This window comes from Mandrillus leucophaeus, unplaced genomic scaffold (genome assembly GCF_000951045.1).
Source record: "Mandrillus leucophaeus isolate KB7577 unplaced genomic scaffold, Mleu.le_1.0 Scaffold393, whole genome shotgun sequence".
In the NCBI taxonomy this organism is placed as follows: Eukaryota; Metazoa; Chordata; class Mammalia; order Primates; family Cercopithecidae; genus Mandrillus; species Mandrillus leucophaeus.
Genome location: NW_012104176.1, coordinates 413,948 through 429,317, shown reverse-complemented (window position 1 = coordinate 429,317; position 15,370 = coordinate 413,948). Strand labels below are relative to the sequence as shown.

Sequence of the window (15,370 nt, the reverse complement as noted above, 5' to 3'; positions counted from 1 at the left end):
ACTGCCTACACAATGCTCCAAAATGGTTTTTAAAAACCTCAGGGAGAAGATTACATAGATATGATTTTTTATTTTTTTCTTTTTAAAGAAATGTGGTCTTGCTATGTTGCTCAGGTTCAAATGCAGTAGCTATCACAGGCATGATCAGAGTTCACTGTAGCCTTGAACTCTTGGCCTCAAGCAATCCTCCTGCTTCAGCCTACCAAGTGGCTAGGAATAAACAGGCATATGCCACTGAGCCCCACTCAAACAAGTCACGTTTAAAAGGACTTAAATGTCACATAAATACAGAATAAGCAGAAGCAACCAGAGGGAAATAAGACTTGAGAAAGAATCATTATCAGGTAGTATATATCTCAACTTATGCAGAATGCAAGTGTAAGGCAATAAAAAGTTGGCAGAGTTAAAACATTAGAAAGCTCAATATGGTAGTCAATCATCTGCACCACAGCTACAGAGGAACGAGGTCCTAGAGGCAGCTCTAAGAGTGTATTACAGAACAAAAGACTCCTCTTTAGCTTATAACAGATGCACGGTAATAACTGCATAATTAACATTAAAAGTCCCCTCTCCCCTAAATAAATCAAATCCCATCCTATACATTCTTCTTTCTAAAAGTAGTTATCTTTTACTAAGACACGCCACTTTCCTTTTCTTTCACAATTAAGTCATACGCCATTGTGTCTACTAAAATCACACATTTTACAGTATCAGTAACATTTCACCTAAAATGCAGAACCAAGTAACTAAAATGTGACCTTTGAACTTCAATTTCTACCAAATAGCTATATATTACCAATAATCTATAATTAAAATAAGGTCATGTGGTAAGTCTAAGAAGGCCTACTTTGGACAATTCTAAATTTGGATGACATAAGCCTGCACTAGCAAAGTCTTCTACCTAATGGCAGAAAGTGGCAAGCAGAGAAAGAAAAGCATCTTTAAAGATATAGTACTTACTTAAGAATGGTTTTCGCACTACTGCAGTCTTCAAATCGAATGGAGTAACCAACTTCCTGGCCCAACATCACATCCATTTCATCAGCAACTCTCTGAGCCACACTCATTGCAGCCACTCTCCTCGGTTGGGTACAGGCAACTCCTCTCTTGGGTCCTGGTAATGATCGCATGTACTCCACACACCACTGCGGAATCTATCAAATAATTTCACATTTAAATTAATTCTATTCTGCCTGCATATCAAGCATATGTAACATAAAACACTTTATCTCATTCCAATGATTTAAAAACAAATTCAATTAGGCAAATGACAAAAAGATTTGTGACTCAAAACTTGTAACAACACAAGCTCTCTAAACCAAGGAACAGTCATGTATAATACTGATATGACACATACCCCTGAGCTGGGTATACACAGTCAGAGATGCACTCGACAGGGTGAACTATCCCATCATGAAGTATTTCCCCATGCAATTTTAAAAACTCCAACTTACTACAAATTCTACTTTATAACGTTTCTAAGAAAGTGTAACTTTTAAATTCTTATATAATTTGAGTTGCAAAATCAAGTAGAAATCATATCCCCTTGTAACTCTGAAGTTGTACTTGTATTTAATTCAATTCAAATTTGGTTGATAAGCCAGCAGAACCTAACTCTTAGCACCCCACTCTTTGGTAATCCTATCCTTTTCCCCTCAGGAGCAGTATGCACAATGGCAGCACCTTAGGTACCATCTTAAAGTCAATTTTAAGAACTGCCAGTCTCAAATTTAACAGGACCTAGAGCAGTACCACTTCGTTAAGGGTGGCCAAAGGGGCGGGGGACCCCCAAGCACAAGTTAAGTTGGGTGCCTTGATGGCAGTACATTTCCCCCCAGTTCCATTATCAACATAAGCTAATGGATTCCCCAGTTTTACAGTTTTACAGTCACTTAACTGGAAAAGAATCATGGGGAAAATGTAAGTGCTCACCACATTAAATGGAAATCCACTGCTGGAAGAGCATAATTGTTTTACATCAAAGCTTCCAGAAGCCTATCAGACTCCAATGCTACAGGAAACATGGAGTTTTCTGCACAGTATCAGTACAGTAAAACTGATGAAGAATATTGGTAGCTGCACTATTATTACATTTTAGTTAGGTTGCTTCTGCAATTTGGGGGTAACCTGTCACTGACAAGTATCTGAAAGGGAGGGTTAATTATGCTGATTCTCTAAAAACATCACATATATCTTTAAAACACTTTAAATGAACAAAAATAACTAAAGAAGTGGTATCTATTGGGTTCTGTAAATCCACAGACCTACATATATCCTCAATTCGGCAATCCTTTCACAAGGGCAAAATGTACTTTCAAAGATCTAGAAAGTGAAAATTCAAAAACCACTCACTGGTGAACTAAAGATATTTAAAATTAATTCAAAATTCTCAAGGCAAAAATGTTATCTTTTGTTTTTTTTTGTTTTTTTGAGATGCAGTCTTACTCTTGTTGCCCAGGCTGGAGTGCAGTGGCACAATCTCAGCTCACTGCAACCACTGCCTCCCAGGTTCAAGCGATTCTCCTGTCTCAGCCTCCCAAGTAGCTGCGACTACAGGCACATGCCACCACGCCTGGCTAATTTTTTGTATTTTAAGTAGAGATGGGGTTTCACCATATTGGGCAGGCTGGTCTCGAACTCCTGACCTCAGATGATGCACCCGCCTCGGCCTTCCAAAGTGCTGGGATTATAGGCATGAGCCACCATGCCTGGCCAAGAATTTTCAGATTTTTTAATTCACTCCACTAAAATCGACAGCTTATCTCCACTTGAAAAACAAAACCAACAAGTTAACTAGCAGCTCTCAGGACCCCTGTACACTCACTCTGAAAATGACCAAGGATGCCAAACTACTAATAAATTTACTGTGTTAAGAAATTAAAACTGAAAAATTGCTAAAATATTTATTAATTGCTAACAATAAAATCTCATTCTGTTTTAATACAAAATAACACTTTCTATAAAAATGACTACTTTGCAAACAAAAAAAACTTAGCTAGAAGAGTGCATTTCCTTATATTTTTACAAATTCTAGGACCCCTGAAATCGTTTCAAGGACTTTTAAGAACTCCCAGGCAATAGCTGGAGAACCAGTCAGTTAATGCATCTGTTCACATTTCTAAGGAACACAGCATTAAGAAGAGAAGGAGGTCCTGAAATTTGTAGGCTACTGGTGTATTCAAGCCAGGGATCAGTTCTATTTTTTTTAAGATGGAGTCTCACTCTGTTGCCCAGGCTGGAATGCAGGGGCGCAATCTGGGCTTACTGCAACCTCCACCTCCAGGGTTCAAGTGATTCTCCTGCCTCAGCCTCCCAAAGAGCTGGGATTACAGGTGTGCGCCACCACGCCCAGCTAATTTTTGTATTTTTAGTAGAGACAGGGTCTCACCATATTGGCCAGGCTGGTCTCAAATCCCTGTCCTCAGGTGATCCGCCCGCCTCAGCCTTCCAAACTGCCAGGATTACAGGCATGGGCCACCGCACCCAGCCAGGACTAAGTTATTTTAAAGCCATTCCTCCTTTTCAGCTTCTTCTCTTCCTCCACTTGAGGTCATCTTACAAACTGATCCTCAGTGTTCTAGTCTTGTTTTACACAATATCCTGTGAAGTTTTATATGTTCTAACTTCTAGTATTACCTGTAATTCATCAATGCCAATCCTAACTCTAGCTTCCATCTTAGAGCTAATGGTCATTTCCACCTAGTTAGTATCTCAAATTCACACGTTCAAAAGCAAAACCATTTCTCACCTTCCTCCAAAATACTTGTTAATTCCTAATATCCTGACTCCAATCCATTCTTTATTTTCTATTCCCATGGCCCTTCGCAGAATAAAAACTTTTGTTATGACCTCTTACATGGTCTATCATCAGTATGTTCACTAGACAGGACATTTTTAAAAAAAAAAATCCTAATCATTCCTCTTCAGTTCAAGAGCTCTGATGGCTTCCAATCTATGTAAGATATATTAAGGCTCAACTGACAGTTGTAGTCTCACCTGCCCCACCTCCACCTTCCCAAACCCTCTGTATTCTGGCCAGAGCATATCTGCATTCCCTTAGCTCAACATGTGTCCTTGCTCACACTGTCCCTTTGGCTGACCTAGCTTCAATTCCTTACTCATGTGCAGTTATGTGTCTACTAAGCAGCAATGTGAAACATCTTTACTGTAGGTCTGTCAAAAGTTAAAGTCATGGTCCGGTGCAGTGGCTCAGGCCTGTAATCCCAGCACATGGGAGGCCGAGACAGGCCAATCACTTGAGGTCAGGATTTAGAGAACAGCCTGGCCAACATGGTGAAACGCTGTTTCTATTAAAAATACAAAAACAATTAGCCAGGCATGGTGGCGCACACTTGTAGTCCCAGCTACTCAGGAGGCTGAGGCAGGAGAATCACTTGAACCCAGGAGGAAGAGGTTGCAGGAAGCCAAGATTACATCACTGCACTTTAGCTTGGGTAACAGAGCGACACTTTGTCTCAAAATAATAATAAAAAAAAAGTTAAAGTCATTACTTTAGATTTTCTTTAGAGAATTTTTCTGACAAGAACAAATCACTAAAAAAAAGACTGGTTTTAATGGTTTGAGTCAAAGTTTAATAAGAGTATGCTAGGAAACATATGAATGAAATTCACTCCTTAAACTGTTTGGTTTCCCTTCAAATCCCCCTGATGTGTTGCAATCCTAAGTATTCAAGTATCTTTACCCCTCTAAAAGTCAAATATTAATCCAAATAATCACAAACCTCATCTTGAGTTGACCTGACCTCCTTCTACACTAACCATTAATAAACTCATCTCTGAAATGAGGCTACCTATATCAGACCACAGAATAGCAGTATGAAATATAACTTTAGATATAAAGACAAAGGTACAAAGTTTTAAACGTTGAGCCCACCAAAATCCACAACCCAACCCAGGACAATTCGCTAAACCTAAGTTTCTCATAAACCTAAACCTCATTTTGCTCATCTGTAAAGTGGTGATGAATATCTTCCCTGCAGGATTATAGAAAAATGTCAATAAGCTAATACATGTAAAGTATACAGTGTCTGGCTTTACCCAAATGTCAATTAAATAGTAAGTTCAGAGTTACAGTCTTCCATGTAATTTGAAAATTCTTTACATTTCCGTAAGGTGATTTTTGAACACCCTAACATCAATTCTAAGTTTTCTTTCATTAAAAAAGAAAAATTGGGAAGGCTAAGGCAGGAGGATTGCTTAAGCTCAGGAGTTCAAAACCTCAACTCTACAAAAATTTTATTTAAAACTTAGCCAGGCACTGGTGGCATATGCCTGTGATCTCAGCTACTTGGGAAGCTGAGGCAGGAGGATCCCTTCAGCCCAGGAGGTTGAGGCTGCGTTCATACCACTGCACTCCAGCATGGGTGAAAGAGACTCTGTCTCAACAACAACAATACAAAAGAAAAGAAAAGAAAAGAAAAGAAAAGAAAGGAAAAGAAAAATGGTACAAAGGCTCAGTCTGTAATAAAAGCTTCCTATTTTTGTTGCTACAAAATGTCTATGCACATGTAACTTTAGAAAAAGATAAATTGTGTATGCAGTATGTTCAATCTCTGCATGGTAAGGCAGGTAATTATTAAATTAGCTTTAATACTTTTCTGATTTTTTCAAATTTTCTACAATGATCAGGGACCACTACTTTTGAAACCAAAAGAAATTTTTAATTAATGGTTCAGGCTTAAATGTATAAAGAGTTACTTCTCACCCACAGCAAGAAAATGCAAATTAAAAAGTACACTAGAATGCAATTTTTCACCTATTGGATTTGTAAAACTTCAAGTTCAATGATACGTTTTAATAGTTTCCCACATATGTTCTCATACATGCTCATGGAAAGGTAAATTAATACACTCCCTCTGGAAGGCTATCCAGCTTTCTGTATCACAATTACAAATGATCTTCTGACCCAGCAATTTCTGATTCCTACAGAAACACTTGCCCATGCAAAACCACCATGGGAAACAGCCTAAATGTCTATCAACAGGGGTCTAGTTAATAATAGCCCATCCGTGTTTAAAAAATATCCTAGATATATTACAAATAAGACACTAGTAACAGTGTTTAGTTCTATGGGGGGGGGATGACTAGATGGACAAAAGTCATGAGTATAGACTTCATATCCTTTTAGCACTTCATTTTTTCGAAAAATAGATATTTGCATGGCTCAAGATACTATATTAAATACAAACGACAAAAATCTACCCCAGTGGTTGATTTCTCCACCCAAGCACCAGAAAATAAACTGTGTGTCCCTAAATCTGTACTGTCCTAGAGTCAAAATGGGTGGGAGAGCATCACTCTGCCATACTTAAGGTAACAAAATTTGAAAAGCAAGCACCACTATTTTCCCCTAGACTCAGGGGAGAGAGGTACTCTCCATAGGATTTCCACTCTGAAATTCAGAGTGCCAATTAAACATCAAAGCAGCTATTCTTCAAGATGTTCCATAGGACAGACAAGGGAAATGACCACCAGAATCAAATACGCAACATTTGCTAAATTTAAACATAAATGAAATATGTACCATGGTATACAGTAACTCACCTGTGTTGTTTTACCAGACCCAGTCTCACCAACCAGTACAAAGGACTGATGTCTAACCAGAATATCTGTAAACCTATCCTTGTATTCCCAAACAGGGAGCTGAAGCCGTTTCTTTAGAATATCATAGTATCGAGGAGTATGGGGTAAGTTGGTGAACGGATTAATGCACTGTGGAAGTGACGTGTGACCTGCATGTCCGGCGTGCGCTGAATGAGCAGAATGTGTCGAATGCGTTGAATGCGCTGAGTGGGTTGAATGAGCTGAATGGGAAGCTTTTAAAGGTGGTAATCCAGCACTGATAAGCATAGCATTCGTTGAAGCTCGCAACTCCTTCTCCTTTTCTTTCTCCCTCTCCCGCTCTCTATCTCCTCTATCGCGTTCTCGGTCTCGATCTTTAGACCGATCTTCACGATCCCGGTCTCGATCTCGATCCTTCCTAAAAACAAAAATTTAGAATTCAGATTCTGAATTTTAAGCAGAATGTTCATGTTAGTGTTATAATCACAAAGAGAGTAAATGTCCAACATTCAAGTGAGTAAAAAATCCAATGGATTATGTAACTATCAGAAATAATAAAAAATACCCTACAATTAAGGGCTTCTCATTCTCCACCACAAACATCTTTCCCTTCCTTGCTGATGCCTCACCTTCCTTAACTTTCAACGTAAGGTTACAAGAACTCAGTCTGCTGCAAGTAAAACCCCTCCTACTTAGACAACAGAAATCAGATACTGAGAGTAGGATGAAGAAAGGATAGGTCCAAATTGAGCAAAAGAAGATGGCATCTCAATCTTTCTCAAATTCTCCTTCAATTTGTGAAGAGGTATTTTTTGCACTAAAAGTATATTCAGAAGTTAGCACAAACACTGTTACTGGACATAAAGACAACTCTACCTCACATTACTACAGTCAACAGTGGTGGGTTTTGCTCAATACTTTTATAATCCACATTTAATAAATTGTTTTAACATTCCTTTCTTTGCCATAGGACAATGTTTGGTTGTAATGCAAAGTGAAAAGAGCATAGTACAATGTTATACATATCAATATCTCAACTAATACAAATATGAATTACAGGACTGCAGAATTTGTTTTTTTAGTTATACTTTCTAGCACTTTCCCAATTTTGTTCAGTAAATGTATACTGTTTTGTAAGAAAAACTGAAATTAAAACACTTTTATTCCTTCTTCCTTGTTTACTCTTGCATTTTAACCTTAACAGCAACAGTAAAAAACTGAAAGCACTCTATAAATCTATGTACCTTGGTCTACCATAAAATGAAACATAGTCAAATTAAAAATAAGCTTCAATGAACACTATTAAGTTGTTTAACATGTTAAAATTATGCAGGTAGCCACTCTATTAAACTTGGGTCAATTTTAAGTAGTCAATTCTGGTATCTACTTCCAGTTATTAGAGATTGACCTTAATAAGTCATTTTAAAAGTATCTATGCTAAGAACTTCACAAGCAGAAGGGCTGCATGTTGCTCATATGCGTTGTGGCTGAAAGCAGCCTCTGGGAGACTGGTGGTGGAAATAAAATAATCTATGCTTGTTCATTCTACTAGTCCAGTTTACTACAGACCAACTACTCCAGCAGAGAAACTTGCCTCAAGATGTTTAAACCCAGACTTGAAATAATCAGGCATGATGGAGCTATGACACAAGCCCCTAAACATATCATAGTTCCTTACCCACAACACACAAAAGTACAAATTCCATGTGCTCCAAGTACAGTTGTGTGCCATGTACAAATTTACTCAAAGAGAAGAAAAGCCAGATATATGCATATGTAAACATGAAAAGTGATTTTCCCCTATTCTATTCCAATGTTCACCTACAAAACTCACAGAGCATACAAGCCAGAACTGTATGAAGCCTCTCATCTCACCTGGCATAAACAGAAAGAAAATCAATGGGAAAGAAAAGTCAACGGATAACTTAAAAAACATAAAATGAAGTCTCACAATTCAATACTTGAGAGTCTGGGCCTACCTTCCGAAATATGCCATCAACCATCTTTGCTTCTCCTGTTTCTGGCCTAAGGTGACTGTTAATTAAATAAGTGTTTACATTGCTCCAAAATGCCAATGAGGTGCAGTTTACAATAAGAGTGCACAGAAATGTACCCAGCAAAGTGAGAAGCACTGTACTCACATATGGTTCAAATACTAGACATCTTAAAGATCATGGAACATACAGCTAGAAAAGAACTCTTAAAGCACATCTGGTCTATACAAAAAGGATTCATGTTTCTAGTATTCACTCAACCATGGGGGAAGGAGGAGATCACAAAAAATAATTGAAACAATTTTCTTTTTTTTGAGATAAGATCTCGCTCGTCACCCAGGTTGGAGTGCAGTGGCTCACTGGATCATGGCTCCCCGCAATCTCAAACTTCCGGGTTCAAGTGGTCCTCCTACCCCGAGCCTCCCGAGCAACTGGGACTACAGACAGGCATGCACCACCATGCCTGGCTAATTTTTTATTTTTGTAGAGATGAGGGTCTCACCATGTTGCCCAGGATGGTTCTGAACTCCTGGGATCAAGCAATCTTTTGCTTCAGCCTCCCAAAGTGCTGGGATTACAGATGTGAGCTACCATGCCCAGCCTAGAAATTTAATGATTTCTATATTAATCATTAAAGTATAGAAATTTAATGATTTCTATACTTCTAGCATAGTACTAGGCAATTAAGACATGGACCTAACCTTTCAAGAGTTACAAAATTTGGGGAAAGAGCAGTGACAAAGTAAATCATGTATTACATATTGCCTTAGTTTGTTAAAGTAATACCTATACTAACAAAGATTTTTTCAGGGGCCCACTTCATCAGAAGCTTCATTACCAAAACATAGGATGTATAAAATACATTCTAAAGATAAAAAGGTTAGCTGCTGATCAAGCAATGGGGACAGCTGTGGTATTAAAAGGAATGCTGGAATCACAGTTGTAAGACACCACCTCAATTTACTGACCTGCAAAATGATAAGCATTTTCAGATACTTTTAGTCTCAGATTAAAGTAAGAAAACAGGGAGGATGCAGGAGGCAAATTCAGCCACCTAGAAATGTTGCTTATGGCTCAAACTACCTACCTTCAACGAGAGAGGTAGGATACAAACGAAAAGTCAGTAAAGGGTGGAAATCAAACCCTCCACTTCATAAATATTTATCAACTATTGTGCAATGTTTTTTTAAACAGGTATTTTTTATGATACAGGAGTTTTGTTCTTAAAAGTTTACTAGTTGAGGTATAAGGGTTTTTAAAAACTGGTATCAAGTCAGTGTTTCAGACACAGCCACAACACTAGCAGGGAGAGAGGTGATATGACACAGTTGTTTAACATACTGTTCTATACTGTGTCTCAGTTCAATCCTGGCTCAAGACTTAAGGCAACTATAGGATCACAGTTATTTCTTCCCTCATCTATAAGATGTGGCTATTAATATGTCTTGTAGAGTATCAAAAGGATTAAATGAGTTAATGTATGTGATGTGCTTAAAGTGTTGTCTGGCACACTGCAAATGCCCAACATTGGTGGTGGTGGTTATTATTATTATTATTTTGAGATAGAATCTTGCTCTGTTACCAGGCTGGAGTGCAGTGGTGCAATCTCAGCTCACTGCAACCTCTGCCTCCCTGTTTCAAGCGATGCTCCTGCCTGTCTCCGGAGTAGCTGGAACTACAGGTATGTGCCACCACACCCCACTCATTTTTGTATTTTTAGTAGAGGCGGGGTTTCACCATGTTGGCCAGGATGGTTTCAATCTCTTGACCTCATGATCTGACTGCCTCGGCCTCCCAAAGTGCTGGGATTACAGGCGTGAGCCACCATGCCCAGCCAATATTGGCTATTATTAAAGATCTTTTTAAAGTTCTAATATCATGTTATAATCCCACATGGAAGGAAAGACCTGGTGACTCACACATGTAATCCCAGTGCTTTGGGAGGCCAAAGTGGGAGGATCACTGGAGGCCAAAAGTTTGAGACCAGCCTGTGCAATATATTGAGACCCCATCTCTACAAAAAACTTTAAAATTAGCCAGGTGTGGCGGCATAGCTGTAGTCCCAGCTACCTGGGAGGCTGAGGTGGGAAGATCACTTGAGCCCAGGAGTTTGAGATTGCAGTGAGTCATGATCACACCAGAGCACTCCAGCCTGGGAAACAGAGGAAGACCCTATATCTAAAAAATGAAAGAACAAAAATTCTACATGGAATAACAACAGGCACTGAAGTACTGCTAATGAAGATGTAAACTGGTCATCAAAATCATGATATTTTAAATAAACATTGCTTTTTTTTTTTTTTAAAAAGAATCTCACTCTGTTACCCAGGCTAGAGTGCAGTGGCACAATCTTGACTCACTGCAACCTCTCCCTCCCAGGTTCAAGCAATTCTCCTGCCTCACCCTCCAAAGTAGCTGGGATTACAGGGGTGCACCACCACGCCCAGTTAATTTTTCTATTTTTAGTAGAGACAAAAATACGTTTTACCATGCTGGCCAGGCTGGTCTTGAAATCCTGACCTCAGGTGATCCATTCACCTAGGCCTCCCAAAGTGCTGGGATTACAGGCGCTTAGCCACCGCACCTGGCAATAAGCATTGCTTTTTATCTGTCAATCTTATTTCCAGGAACTTCTCAAGGATGTGTGCAAATATGTATGTATAAGGATGTTCATCATACTTCTCATTTATAAAATAGCAACAAGTGGAAAACTTCCTAAACATCAATGAATAGAATATTGGTTAAGTAAGTGATGTCATACCTTTACAACTAGAGTACTATGGCAGCCAATTTTTTTTATGTTTTATTTTTTTTGAGACGGAGTCTCGCTCTGTTGTCCAGGCTGGAAGACAGTGGCGCAATCTTGGCTCACTGCAAGCTCCGCCTCACGGGTTCACGCCATTCTCCTGCCTCAGCCTCCCAAGTAGCTGGGACTACAAGCATCCACCACCACACCCGGCTAATTTTTTGTATTTTTAGTAGAGTCAGGGTTTCACCGTGTTAGCCAGGATGGTCTTGATCTCCTGACCTCGTGATCCACCCGCCCTGGCTTCCCAAAGTGCTGGGATTACAGGCGTGAGCCACCATGCCCGGCCTATGGCAGCCAATTTAAAAGCATAATATATACCTACAGTTAATGACACTTCTGAGTGGAAAAAAAAATCACAGTACAAAATGACACGTGTTGATCCCACTGATATCAAATTTTATAGCTCATATTTTTAAGTCAATACGCAGAGATCTTAAAAAATGTTCACTAAAACATGTTCTCCAAAGACGGAGATGAATATTTTAGGGAATGCCTTTTTTAAACCTTTGAGTATAAACATTTCCTATGTTCCCGTGGTAAGTTCATTTAACCTCATGTACCATACAGGATTGTAGTGAAAATGTGTGTGCTCTACAAATGTTATCACAGTATTAACATATTAGCATTACTTTCCCATAAGTAACAGGAAAAAGTCTTATCAGGTGGTAATATCAAAAACCAACATCAAAATGAAAAACGTCCCTAACATGGAAAACTTTTTTCCATACTTCAACAGTAAGTTGTCTCTTGGTAATAACTGTATAGTGAAGACTCTGTGGGTTGACAAAAAGAAGAAATGAGGCCAGAATACGCAACAGAAACCTATAATAACTTCACCTGATTTCAAAGTTAAAATATGTCCAGAATAAAATAAAGACTTATATAGTTGGGAACATTAATGTAAGTGAAATCTCCCACTGAATTACCTTCTCTTCTCAGTATTGGAGACATTCTATCTGGTAGTGGAGTTTGTAAGACTGACAAGCTTATGCTCTCAGATAAAACCACTTGCTGACTATCAGGGTAAAAAAAAAAATCTGCAGGATTGCATGGCAGTCAACAAGTGACTTAAAATTACGGAGTATGAAAAAAAATCCTGATGCTGATAAACCCTGTAAGTCCACTGTTAAATAAAGCCAGTTCTATGATAAATGGCACTCAAATGACATAGAAATTAGTATTAAAACTTCCCTCTACAATTTCTTATAACTTGAGCATTATTCCAAAGATGAACTCTCCTTTATCCACAGGCAAATTCTAAATAATATACAAGGGAATCATAAAGCTACCGTTAGACCCCGAAAGTCGACATGTTTACTAAGGGTATCTGTTTTTGTAAGAGATAGTAAACAATTGCACATACATATGGTGGGACCACTAATCCCAAGGGAAGCATTTTAAATGGTGCACATATGCACAAATACAAATGAATTCATTCATTCCCTCCCAGAATATTTTGTTCCAATCTGACCTCCTGTTAGAGACATCAGTTCCAGATGACAGCAATTTATTTTTGCTTCAGAGAAATCAAGAACTAAGTGTTCCCTACTTTACCAACCCATTATAAATGTCATTAAAATAGGCTGTAATGAGTCTTAACTACAGTACTGAACTGTGTGCTGCTGAGTGAAAATGATAAAGGCAGGGTTCCAGATCCTGCTGTAAACTTGCCCGAGCCACCTTAACTGTTCTCCATTTCTCATTCCTTGAGTGGAGCTGTATAGTCTTTTTTAAGTTGCTCCCGGCTCTGAGAGTCTGTGACATACAGCTCAGAGGCATTTAACGTTTTGTGGGGGGTAATGGTGGGGGACAGTGATAGCCTAAAGAGAGTCTGTCTTACAGTGTCATTGTCTTTTTACAATGCCTAATATCGCCAACTAAACAACTCACAAAACTGTGACATGCTTTTGCTTTGTACTGAATAATTCAACATATGGGAAGGTCTCAGAAAGTACATCCTATCCTGGCTTATACTCTACAATGACACTAAACATATCCCTAGAAATCAATTTCAATGAAGAACTTCAGCTGAAAATTTCAAAAAAGCTAGACAAGGGGACTTGACACAGTGATTCCGTATCACAAGTACACAATAAAATGATAAAATTATGCAAAATATTTGGATATTAGGGCTTCTGTGGGTTTTGCCTGAATTATCCAAATAGGTCTTTGCACTTCAGCAATGAAAACACACACGGGAAAGAAACAGATTTTCATAAAACTGCTTAAGTTAACTGTTAAATTCCTCTGTATCTTTAAGGAAAGGAATCTGGAACACCATGACTTTGTGTAAGTATTTCAACTCTCAACCTCCACATGGGCGGTGTTTCGCCATAAATACTAAAAACACGTTTTGAACATGATCCCTGTATTTCAAAAGCTACTTATGAAGAAAAGTGGGGCATGCACAGAAAATAAAAGATGAAAAAAAAAAAAAAGAATGCCTTCTAATCCCTCCCCATGGGATGATGTTCGGTAACTAGTTTTAACCAAAGCAGGAAACAGAGGAGATGGCGGGAGCGTAGGCAGAGGGCGGAAGTTTGCTAGTATCTACTTTGAAGTGTTTGAATGGACCGAGGCACGCTCTCTCCCGCCAAACTATAAACTCAGTCGCCCCAAAACACCAGCCTTCCAGCCCACCAGGTATTTTACTCCACCCTTTCCTTTCTCCCGGCAAGTCCTCTACTCCCACTTCCCCACAGAACTCCCCATTTGCTGGCTTCTCTCAACTCCCGCCACCCCCACCCCAGCCTACATTAGGATCCACGCGCTGCTCTCACTTTCCGCCCTCCGCCTTTCCCGTCTGGAGTGCCTGGCCGCGCCCCCACTCAGGCCCTCCCCACGGCCCCTCTGCCTGGGAAGTGCCTGGTGCCCTTGGAAGCGAATACTCCCGCCGCGCCCTCCCCCACTCTCTCCCCCGGATCCAGGCCTTCCTCGGGAACCGAGGCCACGAGGTCCGCGGTTCACTCCCGCCCCACGCCCTCGAAAGTGACTCCTGCTCGGTTCGGCCTGGGGGAGGAGGCGCCCTCATGGCCACTGCAGGCCTCTCCACCCACCGGACTGGGTTGGGCACCGGCCCCGCCGCACTCAACTCCCCGCGCCCTTGCCGGGCCGAACGGGCGCCGCGCTTCTCCGACCCGCCGCTGGTGAACCCAGCCCAGAAGGAAACAAAGGCTCGGGCTCCAGGACCCGCTCGGCCAGGCCAGTCCCAGCCCGCTCCCTGCCAGGACCCCAACAAAGCCCGAGCTGCTGCCTCGCGCCCCCGGCCTGGCTTACCCATCGGTCCCCGCACGCTTCTTGCCAGAGGGGTAATCCTCCCCTAGGTCCAACCGGTGCCGCTTGGACATCCTCGCACTCTTCGAACGGGCGGTTATTAAGGAAGAAAGCTAGCTGCTGTATGGGCACAGTGGAGGACAGCCACTTAACTCTGGAGGACCCCCACCCCTCCCGCTACTACAGCCCACACGGTGCGGCCGGAACCAGGAGCTAAAATGGCGGCGGCGACGAGGGCTGGGCCTGCGCGCGCGCGCGCTTCCGCAGCGTGCGTGCGTGCGAGTGTGCGTGTGAGCGAGGTGCGCGCGCACGCCGCCCAAAGGCGGGAACTCCTGTCCCGCCCGCTGCCTCATTGGTCCGACCTTTCTTGGGTCTCCTCCCTCTTCCCGTAGCTTTCCCCTCCTAGGAGCGGCTGTTAGGAAAAGCCTGAAGGCCTTCACTTTCCATTTCAGTCTATCCTTGCCCCTCTGAGTCGAGAAATTGAGGAAGTCTAGTCCTAGTTAGGAAATCCTATTCATCTCTGTTACCCCGGCTTTAAGGGAATCTCAGACCCAGAGAGGTTGAGAAACGAAGATCGTACAACTAATAAGTGGCAGAGCCGGAATTGGAACCCAGCTATTTAGTAACTCCAGATCTGGAACTTGAGGCCACCCCGCTACTCTCAGTTGCAGTGAGGGACCGCGCGCGGTGGTTCACGCCTGTAATCCCAACAC

General features: G+C 40.9%; 1 protein-coding gene across 1 annotated transcript in view; it reads right to left on the bottom strand.

Moving 5' to 3' along the window:
- DHX15 (DEAH (Asp-Glu-Ala-His) box helicase 15) overlaps window positions 1-14,941 on the bottom strand; it is a 63,756-nt gene extending 48,815 nt beyond the window's left edge. The window contains exons 1-3 of the mRNA XM_011991301.1: window positions 14,661-14,941; window positions 6,564-6,999; window positions 961-1,154 (exon numbers count right to left, since the gene is read on the bottom strand). Coding sequence (XP_011846691.1) covers window positions 961-1,154; window positions 6,564-6,999; window positions 14,661-14,731 — 701 coding nt within the window. The 5' untranslated portion in view covers window positions 14,732-14,941. The remainder of the gene's footprint in view (window positions 1-960; window positions 1,155-6,563; window positions 7,000-14,660) is intronic.
- Window positions 14,942-15,370: the final 429 nt, after the last annotated feature.